General features: G+C 40.2%; 1 protein-coding gene across 3 annotated transcripts in view; it reads right to left on the reverse strand.

The window, feature by feature from the left end:
• Positions 1-4,813: 4,813 nt before the first annotated feature.
• The window catches only part of npy8ar (neuropeptide Y receptor Y8a), a 50,078-nt gene continuing 29,628 nt past the window's right edge, over positions 4,814-25,263 (reverse strand). For 2 of the 3 annotated variants that reach the window (XM_032570469.1, XM_032570470.1), the window contains exons 2-5: positions 14,228-14,802; positions 13,353-13,594; positions 11,020-11,217; positions 4,814-10,878 (exon numbers count right to left, since the gene is read on the reverse strand). In XM_032570469.1, the coding sequence (XP_032426360.1) occupies positions 10,428-10,878; positions 11,020-11,217; positions 13,353-13,594; positions 14,228-14,527 (1,191 nt within the window). In that variant the 5' untranslated portion in view covers positions 14,528-14,802 and the 3' untranslated portion in view covers positions 4,814-10,427. The remainder of the gene's footprint in view (positions 10,879-11,019; positions 11,218-13,352; positions 13,595-14,227; positions 14,803-25,263) is intronic. The other variant, XM_032570471.1, reaches the window with a different exon arrangement.

Genomic DNA, 25,263 nt, shown 5'->3' on the forward strand with positions numbered 1-25,263 from the left:
GGAGGGAAACTTGGTTATTTGTTTAGTTTTTTTTTCCTGTTTTTGGCAGCTCTGTTCCAACAGTATGTAATTTGAACATTACTTATTAGTATTGTTTTGACCAGTTTATTATGTTTATTAGTAAAATGAGCAGCAGTGGTCTGATCAGCCACCGTTTAAGTTTCCCTCATGTTTTATTTGTTAGGTCAGTTTGTGTTTGAGTTCTTTGTGTTGAAGTCTGTTATGTTGACCTCTGTTCTGGGTCCAATTCCTCATTTTTGGATACATTTTTTGACTCTTTTGTGATGAATTAAGAATCATTTTTAAAATCACTTAGAGTCTCTCTGGCTGGTTTGTGTAAATCCCTGACAGTCACAAAAAAAAAAAGAATTCTGCAAGGGAACAAATAAAATATTTATATAAATATGAATATTTCATTTCAGTATGTTCTATTCAGAGACATTCAGCCGATTTGGTACATTACAGTTCAGATACATCATGGTAACAATCAGGAAACTAATGAAGCAAAAATGAAGCCAATTCTTTCATTTGCAGCAGAACATGTCGTGAACTCAGAGTTGTGACGAGGAAACTAGTTTCACCTTTTTCTTCACATCTGACAGCAACCAGCCTGGTGAATTATAGATCACAAATCAGAATCCCTGAGTTTTAGTACCTTGGAGGAACAAACCAGAGAAACAAAGATGTGAGAGGATGACATCATTTATTCAGCCTCCTTCATCTGTTTTTGCCGCCTGCCTGCGGAAAAGGGAACAGAGATCTTTAGCAGTCTGCCGACTTCATCCTCAGAAGGAGTTTGGCACATTGACACCCTTCACCCATTCTCTTTTATCCTTTTATATGAGAAGGAGTCTCGGAGAGCTGTGTAGTAGTGAGATAAAAGCTCACAGTCTCTCTGGGACTTTAAGTGTTCCTGGAGTATTTAAACACACTGATCAATACAACAGGAGGGCGAGCTCTGAATGCCCTTTACTGAATGTCAGGGTCACAGCAGCCGTTTAATGAACAAAAGAACTGATGAACCGACCACTTTAATCTAACTTTAGTTAACCCTGATTTTTTTCAGCTGCAGAAACTTTAAGGCCCAGTGAATCATCCTGCATTTACGAAAATAATTTGAAAAAGTAGGTCAAACATTCAATAATTTAGAATATTGAGTCTTGTCAGATTTAAAGTTCCTTTTTAAAATAACATTTAACCAGGTATTAAACATACTTTATATAAAGCTCACATTTCTGTTTTAAAAAAATAGTGTTTAATTTCATGGGTCTGATATATTATTCTAATTTCAAATGTCATGTTTTTATTAGCGGTTAGTGGCAAATTAACTTTTCATTAGAATTAAGTTTTCAATAATCAAAATTATTGAATGGGTCTGTATTTTAAATTTCTCTAATATACAGACCCGTTCAATAAAAACATGCAATCCAGACTAGAATTAATTTATGTTCCAAATATTACTAGTCAAAACCAGCGCTAAACTAATGGGTCTTTAGCCTCAATATAAAAGTACTCAGTGTTTCAGCAGCTTTTCAGTTTTCCACTCCTTTGCCTGCATTACGCCTGACAGTTCCAGATGTGTGGAGCATAGAAGCTGAAAGCTGCTTCTCCATGTCCATCCTCTGATTCTGCTCTGCATCCAGAACAAGAACCAGAAGACCTGAGAGGTCTGGAAGGTTGATACAACAACAGATCTTTAATGTATTGTGGTGCTAAGTCATTCAGTGACTTATAAACTAACAGTATTTTAAAGTATTCACTCACTGAAGGACTGTAGAACTGGGTGATGTGCTCTATCTTCCTGGTTTCAGTCAGAACTCCAGCAGCAGCGTTCTTTATCTGGAGGATTGATTTGTTAGGCAGCAATAATCAATGTGACTAAAGATGGATGAGTTTCTCTAGATCTGGCTGAGACATTAGTCCTTTAATCCTGCAGATGTTCTTCAGGTGATAGAAGGCCGACTTTGTAACTGTCTTTATGTGACTCTGAAGGTTCAGGTCAGAGTCCATCACTAACTGAATAAAGTTGTGGCACCTCTACACATTGATTTGTCCTAAATATCCGCTCAGTGTTTGGCTGGATTAACATTCACCTGATGATATTGTAAAATAGAGTTGTGTATCATCTGCATAGTTATGGACCGTAGTTTATTGTTTTCTATATTGATCGGACCATGTTCTCAGCTCTCTGCTATTTACATTGTTAACACATGACTCTGTATTCAGATATAAGGAAACCTCATCGCTAAGTTTGCAGATGACACCACAGCGATGGCATTGATTAGCAGAAAAGAATTAATCATCGCACAGCAAAGAAATTGATCACCTTTAGGTTGGTACAGACAACAATCTGGTGCTAAACAGCCAAGACAAAGCAAATGATCACTGGTCCGCTAAAGACACAGAGTCAGCATGCTCCTCTCAGCACTGGCAGCTAGTCACTAGAAAGTAATACTTTGCTCTGACTAGCTTTTATGGAATCATTTAGCTGCTTGAATAAAACTCTCTGAGTGTTTAAATGTGCAGACTTTATGCACACTATCAAATCAAATGCACTTGTGTCTGTTTTAAGCATACTAAGTTGTGTAGATAATGCAAATATTTGAGTAGTTTGCATTTAAACCAGACAGACTCATAAATAATACATACCTCTAATAAAAACAATAATTCTAAGTAATGCACGGCAGCGTTCACTGTTACATTTTAAATAAAGGGTTCAATAGAATCATTTTTTTTCCTTTGGAGACTGAAATGAGGCCCATGCTTTTCACTCTCAGTTCTGTTTTATAGTTGAAACCAGAAGTTTACAGACACTGAATATAAAGACATGCAGCTTTTTATCTTTGTCTAAAGTTAATTCAGAGCAACTTTCTCTTGTTTTTGGTCAGTTAGAACTAAAAAGATTAAAAGGTTATTTCTATTTGTTAAATGCCGCAAAAATGAGAGAAAAAAACAGGTAACACTTTATTTGACAGGGTGTGGATAAGGCTGACATAAACATGACACAACACCTGTCATGAACAGGAATGAGTCTTTATGAATTTACCGAATGACACTTCATAAATAATGACACACTTAATGCAAAGTTGCATTAAAAGTCCATTAGTTGTGCCAACTTTGTATTATTTTGTAAATAACAGAACTGTTGCATTGTTTGAAACCAATCTGGTTTCCAATTGATGCAATTTGAACGTGGGATATGAATATATACTGAACTGAAGTAAAATGAAGGCTGTTCATTCACAGAAACAAGAAAACCATTTGGGCCCTCGTTGACCTCCATGCAGGCCCAGCTGGAGGAAAAGGTTTGAGGATAGTCCACACCATGTGCTCCTCCGAGACTTTAATCAGAAGCAGAGAGACCACATTTCCAAGAAATGCTGTTGCCTCTCCATTTGCACACTGCAGCAACCCGTCTTATTTTAGAAGCGACTAGTGTAAGAAAGAAGTTGTAGTTCTTCCTCTTGATTTACCATGACAAGAACACAGTGATAAGATTTTTTCCCAACAGCTTTTAAAGTCCCTGAGAACACCGCTGTTGTCGGGTTGCCAGGACAGAAAATTTGACACGGCACACAGCCGGCAGTTAGCCTGGAACATCGCAGAAACCCTGAACTGCACAGGGATTTGCTGAGGGTGTGCATGGGTGAGTCACGCCGCATAAATTACCATGAGTTTACTTTATAATAAGAATAAACAGAGAGGAAAGCAGGGCAAGTTTGACTGGTGCAGCTTTAGGATTCATTTCAGAGGACGAGAACATGACTTAAGGAAGACTTTCTTCCTTTCTGTCTCTGCTTGCAGCTGAGCGGGAAAATGGGAAGCAGAGCAACAAGGCTGCAGCTCCTGGATCGTCTTAGACATTCGTCTTCTCTCACATCCTGAATCCAAAGTTTTACCAACAGCCGTCTTTCATAAGAACACTCTGTCAATACATTTTGTAGAAGTGTTGTCATCTGGTTTGTGGGAAGACAAAAAATGACTTTTGAAGCCACATCTACTGCATTTCATGTAGAACTCAAGCTGAACATGTAAAGTCAAACTGGTATAATAGAACAGCAGGGAATGATGGCGATAAAAACGGTAACTGAGAAACTGATATTATACAAAAGAGTAATTTCTTTTACTTCTAGTTTTAAAAATCAGGGCATAACAAAGCTGATCTGGAGTTTATTTGCCTCTAAAATCAAAACACACAAAAGATTCCTTGTTGTCTTTAGTGTTTAAAACAATCTCAAAAAGAAACACATAGTTTAATAAACCTTTCACTGGACCTCATGGCTGTCACTAGTTCCAGGACTGTCACTCACTAATCTGTTGCGTCCACAGCAACCATCTTTTCAGTGTTTTCTGGTTGGGTGAACGCTCATTATTCTATTGTTTTAGTTTACATATGAAATGATTTAAATTCCCTGTGATTTGGTTTGCAAAAGTCTTTCATGACAAGACTGGAATCTCAGGTTAGAGCTCTTGCAATGCTTTCTTTCTTTTGTCAAAAACGTGTAAATGATCTGCATAATGAAGTTTTTTGTCCATCACCCTCTGTCTATGACAGGGTGAGGCTGAAGGAGTCCAAGTAATCCACACATACGAGGCCATCACAGCAAATTAGACCACAACTCAAATTAAAACTATTTTTTTGTGCGTGAAATGCACAGTGTGTGTGCATTTGTTGTCTGTTTCTGTGTTGCCCTGCGACAGACTGGCGACCCGTCCAGGGTGACCCCGCCTCTCGCCCGGAACGTAGCTGGAGATATTCACCAGCACCTCCTGACCCCACTAGGGACAAGGGTGTTAGAAAATGGATGGATGAATGGATGACAGTAGTTTATTTGGGTTCTTTTCTTCACAGATGAAATCACACATAAGCTCATGTACAGTAATACAGCATCTATGACAAACATACAAAAATCACAGCATGAGAAAATACAAAGAAGAACTAAGAGACGGCTCAGATCAGACACCTGGAAAATAAAACCTGTGAATATTGTACAGATTTCATAAATATATCTTACAATGACATTCATTTGCTTATTCACTCTGCAGCCATTTTTTCCTTCCTTTAGAAATAGATTCAACTGGTTAAGCTACCGACACATTCCCTAACATGTTCAACTCTCTTATAAATCAATATTACTTTAAGTAGCTCTCTAAAAGGGTTTTCTTCACCATTAACATAGAATGTGTTTGATCCAGTGTGTTAGCTTGCAGATATTTAAAAAATGAATTGTATTAGCATATTTTTGAAGACAGTATTTAGTGGAGCAATGAAGTTTCATTATCACATCATTTATCTGAAGTCTAAAATCTAAAAACCTTCTTGAAACGAGTTCAGTTGGTCTAGTAGGATTATTTAACATTTGTGTTCAGTTCAGGACAATGGCACTTCTGAATGAATGAATGAGCACAATAGTTCATATGTGGTATCCTTACTTAATTATATACATATATATATCATTTCATTCCTTTGAGCCAGTGATGGATTTGTTGTATCATGTTTATCTTGCTGCTTAATCCAAGAACACTTCAGCTCAAATAATGATGATCTGTAGGTATTATGGTTGATCACAGTCAATACATTAGAAATGCAGGGGGACAGGAAGTGGAACTATGTATACACATAGGGCCAGCATAGCTTTTAAAGGCAACTATCATTTGAAGATTGCTATGTGTCTTTACTCAGATCTTTTTAGATTCATTGTAAAATTTGATGACCTTGGCCTGTGTTGGACTGGTGACCTGTCCACAATGTAACCTGTGTTACATCACAAAGGTTACGGAGATGTAGCACAGAGGTAAACTGCTTTTGGAGATAGGCACCATCCCCCTGAAGACCATGCCTTTTGTTGCTAGTGCAATGAAAGATGCAGAAACAGAAGAAATATTTAAAGGGGCAAATATTGTTTTCCCAGCACAAACAGAGAAAGAGCGAGCGAGAGAGAGAGAGAAGTGATGAAACTCTTTTACTTATCTGGTTGTATCAGATTGGCTTGGCTTTCTCATCAAGGCTACCGACATTGAATTTTAATGTTGCTTTACAAATGTGCATATTTCTGTTCTTCAAACTGACCAGAGGCTAAAATTCAGATTTAGCAAAATGAGTGGGAGATACAGTATCTATGAGCCCTCAGTTCACCAGTCATGGACATAGTTTGTATTGAATGGCTCAGAAATTTTCATTATGCCTTAAGCTGGTATATGTCTCGCACTTTGAAATACCTTCATGTATTTTCCTACCAAAATGAGAAATTCATGGATAAGGAAGGTGCTTAAACCTCAGCATTGTAGCTAACTTAACATTTAAAACAACCCAACAAGGTTTTACGTCATGGAGACAAAATAGGACTAAAGAGTGTCAGTAACAGCCATATGTATCGTCATAAGTCATATGTATCATCACAGACATGTTCTATTCAAAATTCAGCCACTTGAATGACTCAAGTATCAAACTGGTCCAAACAGCTCAGACAGAACTCAGTAGATGATCACTAATAGCATCTACAATGTGAAGTTATAGTACAGTGATGGTGACTAGAGTTCTACCACTGCATCCAAATAAATACTAGTGAGCTTAAGTGTTTCAAAGTTCCCACTAGGCTTGTCATTTTTATAAAGATTTATTGCAAAAATTGCTCCAGTTTACACAAGTCATACAATAAATTTTTAACATTGTACCTGGATAACTCAGGTAGAAACAGGTGAACTTTACTACAACTGTTCACTTTACCTTTAAAAACAAAGCTACTTCACACCAGTGGGAGGTCAATGCCATCAGCAGATCTGCTAATGTTAGAGTAAAATTATTAATACATTCAATCATCTATACTATATTAAAAACTAACATCACTTAGATTTACCCATGTCACATTTCTCTAGAGTAATGCAGGCCAGTGTTGTAGTCAAGATCTACTAACCCGAGACCAAGACAAGACCAAGACCAGCGCCCCGCGCTACATGACACAATAAAATGTGAAATATGATCAAAATTGCTAATCAAATTGATCTGAAAGATTTACATTCCCATAAAAACACCTAGATATTAAATACTTAGAGCTGAAATAAATTGAACCAATATTAAAAGCAGAACAAACTTTTTGTTCTGCTTTGCTTCCATCTCTGTGCTACAATCTGCGGTGGTCTCATGCCATCCCTAACGAGATAACTCCCTGGGCGGTTGCCCATATCATTCATGTCAAAAACCACCTCTGTCTGCACCATTAAACATAGCAATTAAGGCAATGCACTAACTGTTAACAACACTCAACTATGAACACTGACCAAGGAGCAACAAGCAAGAAGTAACCAAGTACAAGTCGCACACCGTGACTCTTTTCGCCGTCTCTCCCGCTGCATGAAGCCAGGCAGCACAAAGTGCTGTAATGTCTACCATCATGACCTGTGTCATATGGCAGGTGACAAAAACAATCAAAGAGCATTGAGCATTGCTCTGCCTGCTTTCGTTCTTTTGTTTTATTTATTTGCTATATCAATGTATATAATAAAATAAAATAATAATAGCTACTGCAGCAGGAGCACAACTACATACTTTCTGAGGTGTATGCGAACATGTCATCGGCTGCGTAAAGTCCGTCTCTAGGTAACCATGACAACAGCGTCAGTTCGTGTGGTGTAGTGGGGTCCTATTTAGGTCCCGAAACCACAATTTAGCTGACCTTAATATTTCCCGTGTTTTGTTTCGGTCATTATTATTACACTTATTGTTGAGATGTGTGTGATAGGTGTGTCTATCAGACATTTATAGCAACACAGAATAAATCGTGTCCTGTATTGGTTCAATACGGGGCGGAGACAACAACCACCTGTCATTGTAGCCTAGCTTAAGCTAACCTGAATATTTACAACTCTCTTGTTGATACACTGACATTACTTACCTGCTGTCGTTAAACCACTTTGAACAACTTTTCTTTGTCTCTCCAACATCTTTATCTTTCCCCCTCTTCTGTTTCCTGTTTTGTGCCCCGGAGTTTTTTCCTGTGCCCCATCTTTAGCTCCCTGTTCCTATAATTCAAATTTAAAAGAAAAAAAAAAACGCGCCTCAGCCAGTTCTAGAAGGGACGCTGCCCAAGCTACCTGTATGGGAGTTTAGGGGCGCCTAATCAGTCCTGTTCCTCTGTTATTGATCATTTCATACACAAACAGCTGTTAAGTACATAAAATACTGACTAGAAAAACAATTCCCCACATCGTTTTTGCGCCCCCTCAGTGCAGCGCCCCTATGCGTTGCATAAAGTGCATACCCACTTTTTGCGCCACTGTACTGTATGGTCTCGGGCGCCAAGACCGACTTGTCACCAAGACCGACACCAAATGCGGTCAAGTCCGAGAGCATCTCGAGTACTACAACACTGATGTAGGCTACAAAACAAGATAGCCTTAATTTTGCAAATTCAACAGAAGCAATAATGTCACCTTCCTGAAATAATGACCTACATCTTTTTGTTTTTTTCCAAAAGTTATTATTTTTTTTCTAAATCATCTTTTGGCCAAAAAATGACATTTTAGGAAAGTGACAATATGATAGTCTGAAATTATTGAGAACATTTCATGTATCCAAACGGGACCAGATGACACATCATGGTTTGTGCTGCAACGTCCGAATGGGGAAATTACAAAGTGGATAAAACAAATTTATGGCACTTTATCATATTTGTACTGGTATGGTATTAATTCCCCTATTTATCTTATGGTGGTGTAGAAAATGATAAACAACTAACCTGCTCTGTATAATTGTAACATGAATTGAACCGACGTAATGATGTAGCGAGTTTGATCTATAACATAATTTATTTTCTGCAGAGAAAGAATACTGTAGCCAATTTCTAGCTTTTTTTTCCTTTTAGCATTTTTTCCTTAAAAAGCTTAAAAGCTGTTCCTTTCCACATATAAAAAAAACATTTGCCAGTACAGCAACGCAAACGTATATAGAGGGAAGAGATCTCAACATGGTCATCCCAAATTCTACACTCATCTCTGCCTGCTACTCTCTGCCCTCTTCCTGTCAGATAACTTTCAAAAAAAGGCCACAAAAAAGATATTTTAAAGAATGAACGATGATAAACAAAGCCTCAGCACTTACAAACATGTTCATCTGTTACTCACGTGGACAAACTTGTTGGTATCCCTCTGTTAGTGAACGACTGGTACCAGCCATTTGAAACGGACCGGTACAGAATAGTGCAATATTTTGTTGTTAGCCATTCTTAGGTGTTTCTAGCTGTGTCTGGGCCGTTGTCCTGTTGGAAGGCCCATGACCTGCAACTGAGACCAAGTTTTCTGACAAGGTTGTCGAGTTTTGTCCAAAATGTCTCAATTGTATTGTATCCTGAACCCACTGACAGATGTAGGAAAGCTGCCCCTGATCAGAACTGAGCCTCCTCCATGTTTCATAGTATGTTTTTTTTTTTGGTATGAATCAATTTTGGTCTCTGAATGCAGAGCTGATGTGCTTTGGTAAAAACATCCAGTATTGTCTCGTTTGTCCAGAGGACATTTTCCCTGAAGAGCTGTGTCTTGTCAATATACAATATAGCAAATTTCAGTCTCGCTTTTGGGTGATTTGGTTTTAACAGTGACTTCTCCCATAAAGTCCACTTTGGCTCAGACAAAATGTATTGTTCAATCTGATGGACCTTGACCATGGAGTCTACCTTTAATTTGCTTGGAGGTTGTTCTGGGCTCTTTGGTTTCTATTTGTATTCTTCTGCTCTTCAACCTGTCATCAATTTCCCTCAATAATTGATCCAATTGAGCATCAAGCTGCTTAGAGATGCTCCAGTAGCCTTTACCTTTAGCATGTTTTCTTTCTAATCTCCTGTGACAAATCTCTCCTTTGCTTCCTGTGGTTCATTGTGGTTTCCTTAGTTTATTTTCAAAATGATTCTGGTGAATCACAATTCAGAAGCAAACCCTGATTTTTGTTTTTTAATTTTCAGTCATTTTTTATTCATCTTTACTTTAGTCAGTTTCAGGTTATTTCAGTGGTGATTGTGGGGTACCAGCAATTTTGTTCATGTGTGTAAACAGAAAAATGTGTTTTTCACCAAAACATTAAAATGTCTGGTATGAGGTTGATCTGTCACAACGGCTGTAACTGGAAACTGAACCTTTCCAGGAGGGTTGCATGGTTTACACCAGAACAGTCCAGGTCCTTCAGCTTCCTCAGTTTTGGGGTTCTGGACTTCCAAGTTGCATCCACAGTCTTCAAACTTTTGAGATGATGATCAGTCACAACAAGAGCAATACGCTGTCAAATATTAGCTTGAAATAGTATTAGACCATTTTCAGCCAAATTCAAGTGAGGACAGTGTTGAACTGGCTCAACGTTGATCATTATCAGTTACACACAACTGATGTAATAACAACCACTCTGCTTAGGATCTTGTCAAAGAATTCTTCGGTCCACATTGTTACAAGTTAGCCGGTAATGTTTTGGACAGCAGAGCCGAGCTGATCTCAGGTCTGGGTGAGGGGACACACACTGATCCCATCCTGTTGAGCGAAGTGGCCTTTGTTATGCCCTCGCTGCCCACCGTAGACAAAGGGAAGCTCTCATAGCTCTCGCCTGCCCGGGTGCCACACTGGCAGCGCTGCAGCGTCGTCCTCAGCTCCCGCTGGAAGTTGCTGTTGAGGAAGCCATACACCACGGGGTTGATGCACGTGGAGGCCATGGCTGTAAGGTGGCAAGCGGAGAAGACAGCGTCATGCTGACATTTTGGCAGGGCCTGGTGATGCCAGTCAAACAGAGTGTTGAAGACATTCAGAGGGAGCCAGCAGAGAGCAAACGCGATGACGATGGCTAGCAGCATGACATTGATCCTCTGGGCTCCCCGAGTCCTCCTGCTGCGCTCCAGCATGTCCCTGCACAATACAGAATGTACCCATTACTACACTGTTCACTACTGAGGCTTCACCTCAGGCAGGATTACGCAACAATATGAGACATAAATAGTGTCGACTGAGTACAAAAACGTGGTGTCAAAGCAGTGGATTGAAAGACACCTGTGGTGAGAAGACTTTTGAAGTGCATGAGGGAGAGTGTAGCTGTGTGACCTGCGGCGTCTCAGGCGGATGAAGATCCTCAGGTAGCAGAGCAGCACCAAAAGGAGAGGCAGGCAGTACTGGAAGATCAGCAACGAGGTTGTGTAGGCAAGCCGATGTTTGTCTGACGGCCACAACTCCATGCAGATCAAATGGTCCCTTGGTCATGTTAGGAAAAAAATTAAAAAATATCTTTCAAAATATAAACTTTAAGAAATTGTGTTTTTTTCAACCTTTTTGTGGCAAGGTTGAAAGGTTAGTCCAGATTTTGTACTGAAGTGACGTTATCAGAAACCTTTGGAGTGGTGCAAGCTAACATGATTACACTGCATATTCACTGTTCAGAAATGTCAGATTCACCTAATCACAGACATATCAAATATTTTATATTGCCACCTGTTAAAGAATTTTTTCATGCAGCATATTTAAAATATTTGAAAGAAAATGCATCTTGGGAAGCTGGGCGCGATGCTACTGGACACACCACTGACTGCTGTTTGCAAAACAACCAATCCAGACGCATCATTCATTTTCCTTGGCACTCATTGGCTGGAGCTCAGAGAGCAGCAATAAGAAAGATGGTGGATGTCAGCGTCTGCTGTAGTGAGAAGATGGTTTCCACTGTGCATGTTATTAACATATACTGTATTTTCAAAATAATAAAATAGGCAGCTATAGCACACAGCAGAAATATCAACTAAGATTATCTTAAAGGGGAAGTTTTATGTTAAATCTACTCATTTGAGCTTTACATCATGTTATGATATTATTCTCATTTTATTCTTTCATGCATGTTTGAGAAACCATTTAATCTCCATGGCAACCATTCAGCTGTGCAAAACGCCTGGGTCCGAGGTGTAGCTCCTCCTTAGAGCTGCAGTTTCCAAGTTTCTGATCTTCCTCCTTACGGAGCAGACCTCCCCCACCACTAAACCCACTCAGCTCCTTCAGACTAGCCAACAGCAATTAGCAAACGCCTGGTGAAACTGGTTTAAACATTGTTATAGGGTTAATAGAGGAGCCATGTTGTGATCACTTGCTGAAGGTGGAATTTAGAAAGACCAGGAATATTTAAAGAGACAGAGGTCCAATTTCAAGATGTTGAATTCTGAAGTCAATTTTCTTTTAAGTCATATTTGACACATGCAGCATTTTTACAACAACTGAACTTAACATAGTTACTTGATTGTGCTATAAGATGCCACTAAGTGCCTGGATAATAAATAATACTGCCCCTGCAAGATTGTTGGAAGGGTAGAATTGGGTCTAATTGGAATAAAAATCTTGCTATGTGAGCCATGTGTAAGTAGCACAGCTTTACCCGTATTTATTAAACCAGCCAGCATGGCTCTCTGGGTTCATTCTCAACACAACTCACTAACCACAGAGGAAAAATGATCCTGAAAGTTTCCTTAAAGCCTGAGCTCATTTGAATTGCTATTTCCTGATCTGATTAAGTTGGGTTTGTGTTTCTGGCTGCCACTGCTCTAATTATTACTTCATGCCCATTCTTCACTCCCCATGGTAATTCTCGTGGGTTGTGTGTGCCAGGAGGTATCCTCAAATTCTGAAACGTGTTCTTAGTTTGCATCAGGGGTATGAGCAAACATCATTTCATGGGGAAAGCATCACGAGTGCTGCACTGCACAGTCTAATGAGCATAAAAATGGCCTCAGCAGGCTCCTTTCCCTTCCACCTCAATTCCAGCTTGTTCACATTATGCCAGGTAATGATGCATGCCCCGAGAAAACCGCTGAAGACAGGATGATGCTCCAGCCCTGTGCTTACCAAAATCCATTTAGCATCAACATCAGGTCTTGCCTTGCAAAAATATTCACATATTTGCATTTTTATATTTGTGCATGTAATTATTTTTAATTGCATGTGGCAGACAATAGAACATAATTTTGAAATGGAAGGAAAATGATAAATGTTTTCTTCAAAATTATTGAGAAATAAAAAATGGGCGTGACAAACTGTGTTTAACCCAGATTCTGAGTCAAACTGGGATGAAGGAATCAGTTAGACACTTAAAAGTCTCTTGGGACTTAAGACTGAAAACACATTTAGTCAAAGCAAAAATGAAACTGCTTTCTTTTAAGCTCACTCTATCTGTTTTTCACCTGCACAAGTTGGCCAAAATGACCAAGAGGCCTGTTAGTGTCCTTCTCCATGTCAAATGAAACAGCACTTTTTAAAGCCTGCTGTGTGTTGAACTTTTGCGTCGATTCTATTCATGCACATTTATCTAATCTCACATTAAGATCTGTCTGTGGCAAAACCTTCAGCCTCACCTGAACGGGTTGGAGGGCAGGCTGATGTTCTGGAAGGGGTCATTAGTGAGGATGTTGAAGGACAGGAAGGGCAGCGAGATGAAGCAGCCGACCAGCCACGTGAGCCCCACCGCAAGGTAGGAGTGCCCGGCCGCGGGGGTCCAGCCGGTGGGGTGGAGGATCAGCTGGTGGCGCTCCAGAGCGATGAGCACGAGGGAGAAGATGGACACGGTCACAGACATGCACTGGACAAAGGGCGTCACCTGGACAAGGCCAGAACAAACACGTGTCTAGTTAAGGCATTCAGTGATAATCATTCATTTCTAAAACAAAATCTGCATATAAATGGAATATTTACTTTGTGTTGAATCTATATTTAGTGAACTGTGTTACTCTGTGTTTGCATCATCTGTTTTGAAGAGGAAGCCAATTTGTGGGAGAGCTGTGATTTTTGACGGGGGAACCAGACGTGGCAGTTTGACATAGTGGGGATTTTCTCTACTAGGCTCAGTTTGTCCATCCACTGAGTTATGTGGATGAATAAAAAAGCATGCATCACTCCCATCACTCCCATGGTGATGGGAGGTTCTGCAACAGCTGAAATGATAGCTCCAAATTCACAGTCTCTGTAACGCACTAGCTAGCAGATAACACCACTAAAGATAAATACATGGATGGGTTTCTCTAGATCTTGCTGAGACATTAGTCCTCCTGGGATACATTCCTTCTTCTCTATAACTACACACCATGTTGTGTTGGTCTGTAACATCAAATGTTAAAAAAACGTACTGAAATTTGTTGTTCTGATGTGACAAAATGTGAAAAAGGTCAAAGGTTATGAAAACGTTTGGAAGGCAGCGCTGCATCCATCTTCCCATCAGGTGTGACCTGCTGACCTTACACAGGGCCTCCCCCAGCACCCAGTGGTCCATCAGCGTGTAGATGACAGTGACCGGCAGACACACCACACACATCAGGATGTCCGAGCACGACAGGTTGGCAATCAGGATGTTGGTGACGTTGCGCAACTCCTGTTGCCGCGTGATGATAAATACAAGGCCTGCGTTGCCCAGCAACCCGATTGCAATGACTGCACTGTATGCGACAATCAGGAAAGTAGCGCCGCCTACTGAGGGCGGGCACTGGGAGGTGTCTAACCAATCAGTGGCCTCCAAGAAGGTTGTGTCGTTAGACATGGCAGGGAAGCGGATGGGATGGGTTGGTGGGTTCAACTCGGAGGCCTGAGGCTGTGGCTGAACTCGTATAGGGGATCAGAACGGAGATGACAGGAGGACAAGGAGAGAAGAGGAGGAGGAAGCAGAGAGGAAGCACAGGTCATGAGCAGGATTCAGGAACGTCTGATGGAGCTTCACAAGCATGTCTGACACAAGCGGAAATTCAAATGTAGAAGTTGTCCTGCTGTTTCCTCTCTGTTAGCATCCCGGTGGATCGGCTCTGCATCAGCAGTTTCCTGCAACAAAACAGAAAAACAATGCAGAGTAACGAGGACGGCTCACCAGGTGGGAGAAGGTGAAGAAGATCAGTGGAGATGAGGGACTGAATAAATTAGCTCATGCTGTTCTTCTTCTCTTCTGCCTGTTTTAGTTCGCTCTCAGCAGAGCCGCTCTGCAGCCCCCACAGACACTCATTAATATACAGCATTGTTGGTTTATGGCACATTATGCAGCCTGGATCACCAGGGATACTCTGTTTGTAGATGAAGCAAGAAAAACTTGATCTGAGTGTGCTTCTGCTGAACCATCACAGTGAGCACTGCCTTTTGCTTTGACAGGAAATCTAAAATGAGCCCTGGGAGTCCGCTTACTTCAAAGCTGCAGAAGATTCAGGCAGTCTGCTGCCCAGACGGCGACATTCAAACCGAATAAAAGAAAAAAAACACCAGCGACGACAAGAAAGACCAAAGATGAATGGACAGGAAGACAGTCTCCAACGAGCAAATGTCATGGAAGAAAATCATTACACAGGTCTGTCAAATAAAACCTCTATTCAGCTGCTGGGGAGAACTGATGAGAAAATGACTAATTTTCTGCTTTATTCTGATGTCCTTGTCCTTCACTCCTCCCTTTGGTCACTGCTGTAATTATCTTGACCATTTCTGCTTGTGTCTTATCAGCCTGGGTCTGTATGTACTGTATCGTGGTCTCTTTTCTTTAAACCCCAGAAACCTGGCATTTTAGCTGGTGTTTCTGGACTTTGGTTTGTTTTTGATCAGCAAAGAGTCTTTGACTGTCATCAAAAGTATTTCAAGAACTTTTGAGGGAACAATTTCCAACCGTAATCCCAAATCAGCTCCTGCAGCAAAGTGCACGGACACGTCTGAGGCAGACAGAGAGGACAAGTGGCTGCCAAGGATATAGACATGAAAGAAAAGCGCCCAAAGGCACAGAAAATGGAAATATTCATGCTAACATCTGTGAGAAGAGGTTCACAGAAATGCTTTCATTCTAAAGCAGTTTTCAGTTACATAGGTTGCTGAAAACCTGATCAGAAGAGACGAGTTGGAGACGATCCTGTGGTTGTTTTCCTGATAGCAGAGCAAACCCTTCAATCCAGCAACACATTTCCATATAGAGGGAATTTCATTTGATTCCATAGGGAGCAAACACTTCTATCTGTGATCAATTTATATGTATGAAAAGTCAGAGGTACATTTACTCTTTCTGGTCTTATTGAATGCTTTGTAGACATTACAGACAGCCATCGTAATTGCAAAATTGTGTTTTTGCAACATTAGCAGAATACAAACGAAGATCTCTGCACATTTGTAATGGAAACACAGATTGTGTATTCACACCTGCCAGTTCCTGGGTTCTGTGCTGGATTCTACCCTCATGCACCTCACCTCATGTGATCTGTTCTGCCTGTGTTGTTATTAGTCTGTTACTTCATGAAGAACTTTGTCTGGGTCCTTTCATCCCTCAAATCCTGACAGAAGAACCTGGCTACCCTCTGGACCCGGCAGGGCTTCATGCTCTAAAAAGACAGCCACGATAGATGTGAACTTCATGGCCGGTCTTCACCTCCATGGAATAGAGTTGGTGCTGAGGAGATACTGATGAACTCTCTCAGTGAGTTTAAACCTTTACTTTGATTTGATGATGCTGTGTGAAGAGGCTGAGTGGAATCAGCTTGGCAACAAGCCGCCTCAACCTGAACCTGGTTGACCAAACTCTGGTGTATTTAAGTGTGCTGTACTGGTGCAGAGTTAAAAAATGAATTTGTAACACAGTATATGTGTGTCTGTGTTCAAAAAAAGAAACATTTTAAGTCAATTCAGTACTGCTTTTCTGTATCAGATCGGTATGAACCGATATTAAATCTCAAATATCGGTATCGGAAGTGAAAAAGTGTATCATGCATTCATAATTGATCACTCATCATTTTTTGCTCTTAGCTAGATAGAACCCTGTCCCTTCATGAAAATTTCCTGGCGCCATGGGAAATGACATTGATACACCATTTGCCATGGTTTATCAATACCATTAAAAAAGTTATTGAATATCTTTGTTAGTATCAGTTTCAAGTTTGAAATTTTAGTATTGTGACAACCCTGTAAAGGTTTATATATTTGACACCTGCGGAGAACTGAAACATTATTCTATGAGGAGAGAGCCGAATGTCCAAAACAGCGAAGCATAAAGACTAATCAAGTCAGAGAGAAAACGACAGTTACTACAGCTCAGATTGGTTCTGCAAGCTTTTGAATGACGTGGTTCACCTAATTACTTCCTGTCACAGGAACTTGTTTCCCAGCGCTGTACATATGCATGAATGCAATCAGTTGATTGTCACCATTGCTGCTGCCATCCTCTGTGTGTGCAGAGCTCCGTCTGTCGCTGCATTTTCGATCTTTTCTGCCATTCGCTGTGGCCCCCGAGGGATGGAGCTGCCAAAGAATGAGACACACTCGCAGGTGTTGCTGCTCCTCCGCTTTGACTCACCCGCTTCCACCCACCCCAGATAACATTCATCAGAAATCCTGCTATCTGCCGCGCTGTTGTTCCTGCACACAGCATGTACACACAATCCTGTTTACTTGAACATGTTCAGTCACCTGGAGGATCTGAACTGTGCAGACTACAATAGGACAATAGGACTGATCTGAAATTAGGTATACAGACATTGTGACATTGAGTCTGAGTGGTGACTATGGTTTGGAGCTTTTTATAAAAGTAGATTTTTAAACGTGCTGTTTTAGGCATGTGTCTCCCTATTGAGTGTCAGTTATTGCTAGATACACAGAATGTAAATGTGTTGGTGTCGGACCATACACAGCAAACCCAGCATGCCCAAATTATCACTCAGGTTTGACTTCAACATGTTTAAAGTGTCTACATGGGTCCAAACCAGACAGAGAGAGTTTAAATCTTTTTTGGAGAGTTGGTACCTTAACTCTGTCAAGTACTAAATCTATCTGGAGTTAGTCACTTAACACTTACTAAGACTAAGTGTTAAATGATTAAATATGAACTCTGTTGATCATGTGACTCATTGCCATTGCAGTTTTACAAAACATCTATTTTGATACGGCTGAAAAACCACCTCATCCCAGTGCGGAAACTTTTTAAAATTGCCATGCTGCCTTTAAGCAAATTTATTTTCATAATTTCAGTTTGCGGAACACTATGTGTGGTTTATGGAAACACAGGTACTGATGCCCATAAGAACCCTGAGGTTTTTCTTTTCATAAGGAACTGAAGCGCAGATTGTGACAAATACTCTGGATCACAAAAATCCAAAATGTTCTTTTCTATGACTGGAGAAAAGTCAGTGACAGAAAACTCTGAGCTTGAGGGTTAACTCAAATGGCTGTGAGCTTCAGGTTTTCGTCCCATTACTAAATCACACGCCTGTGATACTGGATATTCAACCAATCCACTGCATTCACACAGTGCTATGAGTTTCCTTGTGCTTAGTATATTGAGTGGTACCTGTATTATTTTTATGAACCTGTTCCACAACCAGAACTTCATTCTTCCACTTTGCAACTGTGACAGGACAGGATCGTGCACTACCAAATGAAAGCCATAAGAGCGTTTCGCATGGGATATCCCACTTGGCTCACGCTTAGAAAATGCATGGATGAGCAGTACAACACAGAACAGGACTTTGTGCTATGATTCATGCATCTCAGTGTAGTTTCCTGTAAACAGAGCAGAGCAGAGTTAGAGTGGAGTCAAAGAGCTGCACGGCTCTCTGGAGGTGACAAGCTGTGAAATTCATTGTCCTCACTCCTGAACGCGCTGCACCGATGAATAACACAAGTGCAGAAATAAGTTTGGCCTACAAATATTTACTGTGACTGTTTGCATATGGACACAATGACAAACTCCATGCAGCAGAAACGTCTCAGCAGTGGCTGTGGTGAATCACAGCGGCCTTCACGGGTCAGCAGATGTTTCTAGCTGCAGGTAGGAGTTCTGTCAGCTGCTCTAAAAACAGGAATCAAACTTATAATGAATCCCATTCTTCTGTTCATCTTTATAAAGGTGAATTTTAGCATCATATAAGACACGTTAGGTCAGGAGTGTACAAAGTCTGTCCTCAAAGGGAAGCATCCTGCATGCTGTCCTCCTCTCTCCATCTCAAAAGACCTGGATCAAATGATGTTTTGTTAGTAAGCCTCTGCAGAACACTATCTGTGTTCCATTAGCTATATAATTGCACAATTTGATATTTCAAAAATAAATCTGCTCAATGGAAATATGACAATTTTGAAAAATTCTTGTTTTCAATAAAACGTTTTGGTGCTGGGATGAGGTGGGGTTTTTTTCAGCCCTATTGAAGTTGATTTTCTTTGTAAAACTGCAATGGAAACAGTTTTTTCACATCACATGATGAACAACCAGATGTTGCTACAGGCGCAAACCATGAAGAAGAAAACGACAGGAAGTAGTTTGAGGATCATGGAGCGTCATATTTTTAATGACTTATCACGTGAACAAACTTATTCATGTGTCGTTTTAATTTCACTTTTTTATTTAAATGAAACACCGCATTTGCAAAATGATGTTTTTATTTCCATTAGCAGAATATTGACTAAATATTGAGTTTCACGCACAGAACTAAACAGAACTAAAGCCTGCAGGATGCGGACATTAAGGACCAACTGCGGACACCCCCACTTCAGGCAAACTGAGCCTTTATTCATTTTCATAATTCCTGGACTAAACTTAAACCATATTGACAAGACGCTGTGCCTACAATTTCATATTATCTATCCATCCATTTTCAATAGCTCCTTAATCTTTGCAGAGTGGCAGTACATCCACTCTGTCTCTGCCGGGTCACATCGTGGACAGATGCCGGTTCGTCACACAGCAACAGAGAAACACACAGCCAGGCATTCATACACTCATACCGAAGGGCAATTTAGAAAACCTAATTATGCACTGAGTGCATGTTTCTGACCTTTGTGAGTGACCAGTGACAACCCAGGTATGTACGGGTAGAACATGCAGTCAGGCCAGAGCCACGATTTAAACCTTTAAGGCTCAAACAACTACACCGCAATGCATATCACTGATTAATATGAATAAGAATAAGATGATAGACATTCTGTATTGGTGTGACCCTGATGTGGAAACAATCAGCTCATCTTGAATGTGCATAAACCAAATTAGACGATTGATCCTCTGGATAAAGCAGGCAGCACTGTCAGGTTCATGTTATGTGATTTATCCAGAACATTCAGCACAATTTAATAGAAATTAAATTAGCGAGGGGGCAAACACTTTTTCACACCGCTCTATACTGAGCAGAAAAAGTGAGAACATTTTTATTCCATGACATGAGCCTTTTCACCACTGTCTTATATCGTTGGAGAGCTAGTTGATTTCCCTCTGCCACAGTTTTTGAGAGAGCTGAGGATTTGGGCAACAACCATGAACAACTTAGAGAAACTGCTCTGCATTTGCCAAACAGCTTAAGCATCACTGAGGCCCGTCTCTGCTCAGTGAAGACTGTTAAATCACCAATATGTCTTGATCCTTCAGACTTCCATCATCCAGTCAAACTAACAAACACCAACTGGAGTCAATAGCAGGATAAACTGTTTGGCATCGATACATGCTCTACTCTTCAAATGTGGGACCATTTAAAGAGAAATAAATCGGCTCTACAACAAAATAAGAATTACTGCCACGAAGCTTTGTAAAAGCAGAGAAAAACAAACACAAATGTTCTTACTTTATCAGCTCTCTTATTTCCTTTTCTCATCACTGAAACAGAAAGAAAGAAATGGATATATTCATTGTTCTGTAACCTTTTGTTTCCTTTCCCACATCAAGCCAGTAGCTGAACTGTTTATCTATCAGTATCTATGTCTGAATAACTAAACTTTATAGAAATATGAAACTCAGGATGATAGATCCATGTCCACCAGATGAGCAGAATGTGAACGTCAAAGCAAATCGCAGAGACCTGAGGAAGGACCTGAGGGACGCAGCGTCCTGCACTGCAGGTCAACCTTTCAGTTTATAGATCCTATGTAATCACTGATATTGTTAAGGTAGCTTTGCAGATTTGCAGGAAATAAGGACCTTCTAAAGATACCAGATCTTTAAACAGAAAATGAATCATGCAACAAAAATGTTAGGTTAAAAATGTAATTTTACTGGGAACATGGATGTTTTTCTGACATGCAGGTGGACAGAGGTGCCTGCTGCTCTGAAACGTTGCCTCACCCTGCAGACAGTGGCCTTTGGTATTTAGGTTTTTCTCCTATTAGTCATGACTTTAAATGACCTCATGAAGCTGCTGCTGCTGCTGCTGCAGCTCTGTTCCTCCACATAGCGGTAACCTGTCAGAACAAGTGTGTTCAGGAAAAGCATAAGTACAGTGCTGTGAAAAAGTATTCATCCCCCTTGAACTTGTTCCCATTGTGTCATGTAACAATGGAAGTGGGTGGGAACATTTACTTGAGTAACTCTTTAAAAGAAACGTTCTAAAAATAACTTTGCAGCAGCAGCTTTTACAGTGACGTGAATAATTTTACTTTGAAGTGACGCAACTTTGACCTAATTACAATATTTTCCAGCGACTCAAATTCACTGAATGAACATCCAGCATGTTTTCACCAAAAAATGCACCAGAGACAGAGTTCATGTTAAAATGAATCTTCTTTGTTTGGAACAGGATTCATTTTGCTGATGTTATTTTCTACCTGCTCGGCCACATTGGGTTCACAATTCAAGATATCAGTTTTGTCATAGAAAGTAATTTGCTTCTACATTGAAGGCTGTAAGTTTTGGATTCAAATATTTGACATTATGAGTAAAATTTTAGATTTGGAAAGGTGTTTCTTCTGCCTTACCAGTTAATTAATAACCTATTTGTATTAATTTTATTTTAATCCTTAACATACCAGAATTTGCACATCATTTTAATCTGATTAAATCTGATCACAGGTTTTAACAAATCTAATCAGATTGTCTTATTCATGGTTTATTGTGTCTCCTTCATGTTTCTCTGTGTTCTGCTCAGATTGGTTTCATGTTTTCATATCTCTACTCTACAGCTTCATTCTATCCTGATTCTCTTCTGCTGCAGTCGTGCAGGCGACACAGAAAACCTGCAAAGAAAGGAGCAATAATACTGCAGCTGAACATTTTGGCTTACATGCAAAACACTTTGAGGCCTATAGGTCTATATAAATAGGTCCAAACCAGGCACAACCAGTATTTTTGTGTTTTTTGATCATCACAAATCTCAAAATACTGGATGCAGATGTGCAGATGTAAAGACTTACAACCCACAATGTGATTTTTCAGACTGGATCAGACTGCAGGTGCTGTATTTGAGTCTATATTTAGAACATTTGAAAGACAGGTGCAAACTGGCACGGAAAAATGTATGAGTGGAACAGATGAATGCAACTGGCCTGGGGACATTCTTTATGACATTAAGCTAAAAAGAAAAACACATTGACTAACTTAAAACTCTCTTTTAACAGGAAGAAACCTCCAGCAGAACCAGAACCGGGCTCAGTATAAGCGGCCATGTGCCAAGACTGACTGGAGGTTTGAGAAGACAGAAACTGATGAACTGATGATTATTTTGATCTTCTTGAAAGTAAAAAGTTTACAGCAGGAGAAGCAGAACGATTAGGTGATGTCAGCATCATGTCAGCCGACGCCCTCCTCCAGGAAGGAATCCCAACCAATCAGGTTCCAGACCAGGTGTAGCTTCTATGGAGATAAGTCATCCAGTAGCACATGCAAAATCCTCATTTAAACAGGGTGGTTTGCACCACTTTCGCACATGTAATAGATTGCAGGTGGAATCTTTGTGGATCATCCACAACATGCAATTTAAAAAAATAAGATTTATATTTTGCTTGAGCAATTTAGTGCTTTTTATTTGGAACCTTTTAGGATCAAACCCTAGAACAGAACATCGTAAACAGAACAGCTGCTAAAGACGACAAACACCTGGAAACTGGGACAGAGTTTAGCTTCCAACATGGCAGCAACCATGGAATGGTTTAATTCCAATACTCATATAATATAATCCAAAATCCACAAATAGAAAAATATTCTGGTGCTTTTACCTTCAGTCATTTGAAAATCACTTAAACATTAAAGGAGCCAATCACAGGCCTAGTTTTAATTAAATATCATCAAGCCAAACATGTGGCTTTATGCTTTTTTTCACAGAAATTTATTGATGATCTTTAGAAACTGTTCCAATCATGGTGCTAAAAGTATGAAAAATTATAAATTGGATCTGACTTGCGTCATGAGGAGTTGACTAATGCAACCAGAAAGGATGAAAAATCTCCCTACAGGCTGACATGCAGTAGTTTATTCTGATGTTTGAAAAAAATGACCGTCTTCCTTTTCAATAGAATTGTTCCATTGTTTAAATCTGAAATGACATCTGAGTAGCTGATTGGCTGCCAGTTCGATCATATTTGGCTTTTACAGCCTCAGCTCGGCTTGTTTCTTGTCCAATGAAGAAAATTGGTTGATTTATTTCTAATTGGTCTTTGCGGAGTCCTCTAACGTCCTTCAACATGACAGACTGAGCTGATTGAAGGAGTCAACTGGCTTCTTTAAACAACTACCCTTCACTATCTGAACAAAAAAGATTGTTTCTACCACTTTGAAAACAGAATAGTCAGAAGATTAGGCTTTAGACATCTGTGCCAGTTATTACTTTGCTCTCTGATGAGACCACAAGAAGCATTTAAAGATAAACAAAATCCCAAGAATGCTATTTTGTTGTTGTTGTTGTTGTTGTAGTGCAAGACTACAGAGATATAAATAACTCCAGCTGTGTGAGTGTGGAACTGGGACAGCCTGATAGTGGAGCTTTTAATCCGTTTTGGATTAAACCGCATCGTGGTTCACTTGATGCTGAAACGGAGCGGCCCGATTGACGACCGCCATCGCTTCAACGTCACGTCGTCGCTTCCGCATCCCGTCGGCCAAGAGGCTGCAGCTCCTCACCACGGCGGAAGACACAGACGATCAGAGCGGCTGAAGAGTCCTGAAGGTTTTGTGTGTGTGTTGGGAACCGAAGCGTCCGCCTGAGCCTGAGGGAGACGTGGTTCACATGCTGGGAAGGGAGCCCAAAAGATCCAAGGACAAATTCAAGGACAAGAAGTAATAAATACAAGCAGAAGCTCAGTTTCTATGCTCGCCATATCAACACAGAGGGCATATTTGCACTTTTTTGCTCACTGAATGTGACTGTCGCTGTCCATCACTTTGGACAGGCTGTTGTTTATCGCAGACGCAGCGTGGTTACAGATCTGCAGCATTTCATGCATTATTGACCAGATTTTCACACAAAATTCGACCCATTTCGACATAAATTAAAAATAGAAACCGACTTTTAAATAGTGCTGATTAAATGTGGATGTGTAATTGCTTGAAGAAGGCTGCCCTAAAGGATCTGGTGAAAGCAGTCAGCATGCAATGCAAAAATCAAACACTAATGACCTCAGGGGGTTTCAGACCCACACGACAGAAACAAGACTCCGAGAAATCAAGCAGCCACTCATCACAAAGCTCTTCCTCCTTAGTTATCTGCCCTCCTGCGGTGTCATGTCGGAGGCCTTGAGCCAGCAGCCTCATCCGCTTTCTAAATGAATCGGTGAGCTGAAGCAAACAGGAAATACTTTTTTTTGGTGGCTCCCAAAAGTTTTGCAATCCTGTCGTCAGGTATCTCTTCATCTATTCGCTTCTTTTCTGTCAAAGTCTGAATGTCTGACAAGTGTGGTCATTCTACACATGAAATATGATTGTCAAGGTTCCTGTTTTACAACAAAATTGACAAAGTCCACACAGCTGAGAGACCAACAAAATCATCTTTTCAATGGAAAGAGGCAGACAGGCCTGCAGCACAGTTACTGTATGTAAAAATGTTACATTCTTTGTTCATTTCCAAAGGTTTAGCATGCAGTATTATCACAGAACTGAAAACAATCTTTGCCAAGGGTTCCGTCTGATCCTCCTAAAAAGTTCTACAACAAAAATGAATCTAACCACGTCTACATTGACAATACTCTGAAGGCGGCTATCAAGTCAGTAAGCTAAGCCAGAGTTCCTCCCACTAGATTTGTGAGTATTGTGCAACAGGTGAAGCTGCAGTAAGAGGATCAATCCAAGAAAAACGCTGAACACAAGATGGAGGAAAACACTGAGTATGATTTTCTTGTCAATAATCTTGATTTTGTCCAATCTGACTCTGATCAAGACCTTGCTAGGGATAAATAGTTATATCACCAGCTACAGCAGAGTTAGTTCATGTATGAATGAATAAATGGAGAATTCTAACTATGCATGAACTAAACCAGAAATTAAATCAAATCAATTAAATAAGACCAAACTTTACAAAGACCTACAAGCCCAGATCACTGATCACTGCAGGTCACAAATGAATAATTGTTATCTTTTCTGTTTTT

Source organism: Xiphophorus hellerii, chromosome 8 (assembly GCF_003331165.1).
Source record: "Xiphophorus hellerii strain 12219 chromosome 8, Xiphophorus_hellerii-4.1, whole genome shotgun sequence".
Lineage (NCBI taxonomy): Eukaryota > Metazoa > Chordata > Actinopteri > Cyprinodontiformes > Poeciliidae > Xiphophorus > Xiphophorus hellerii.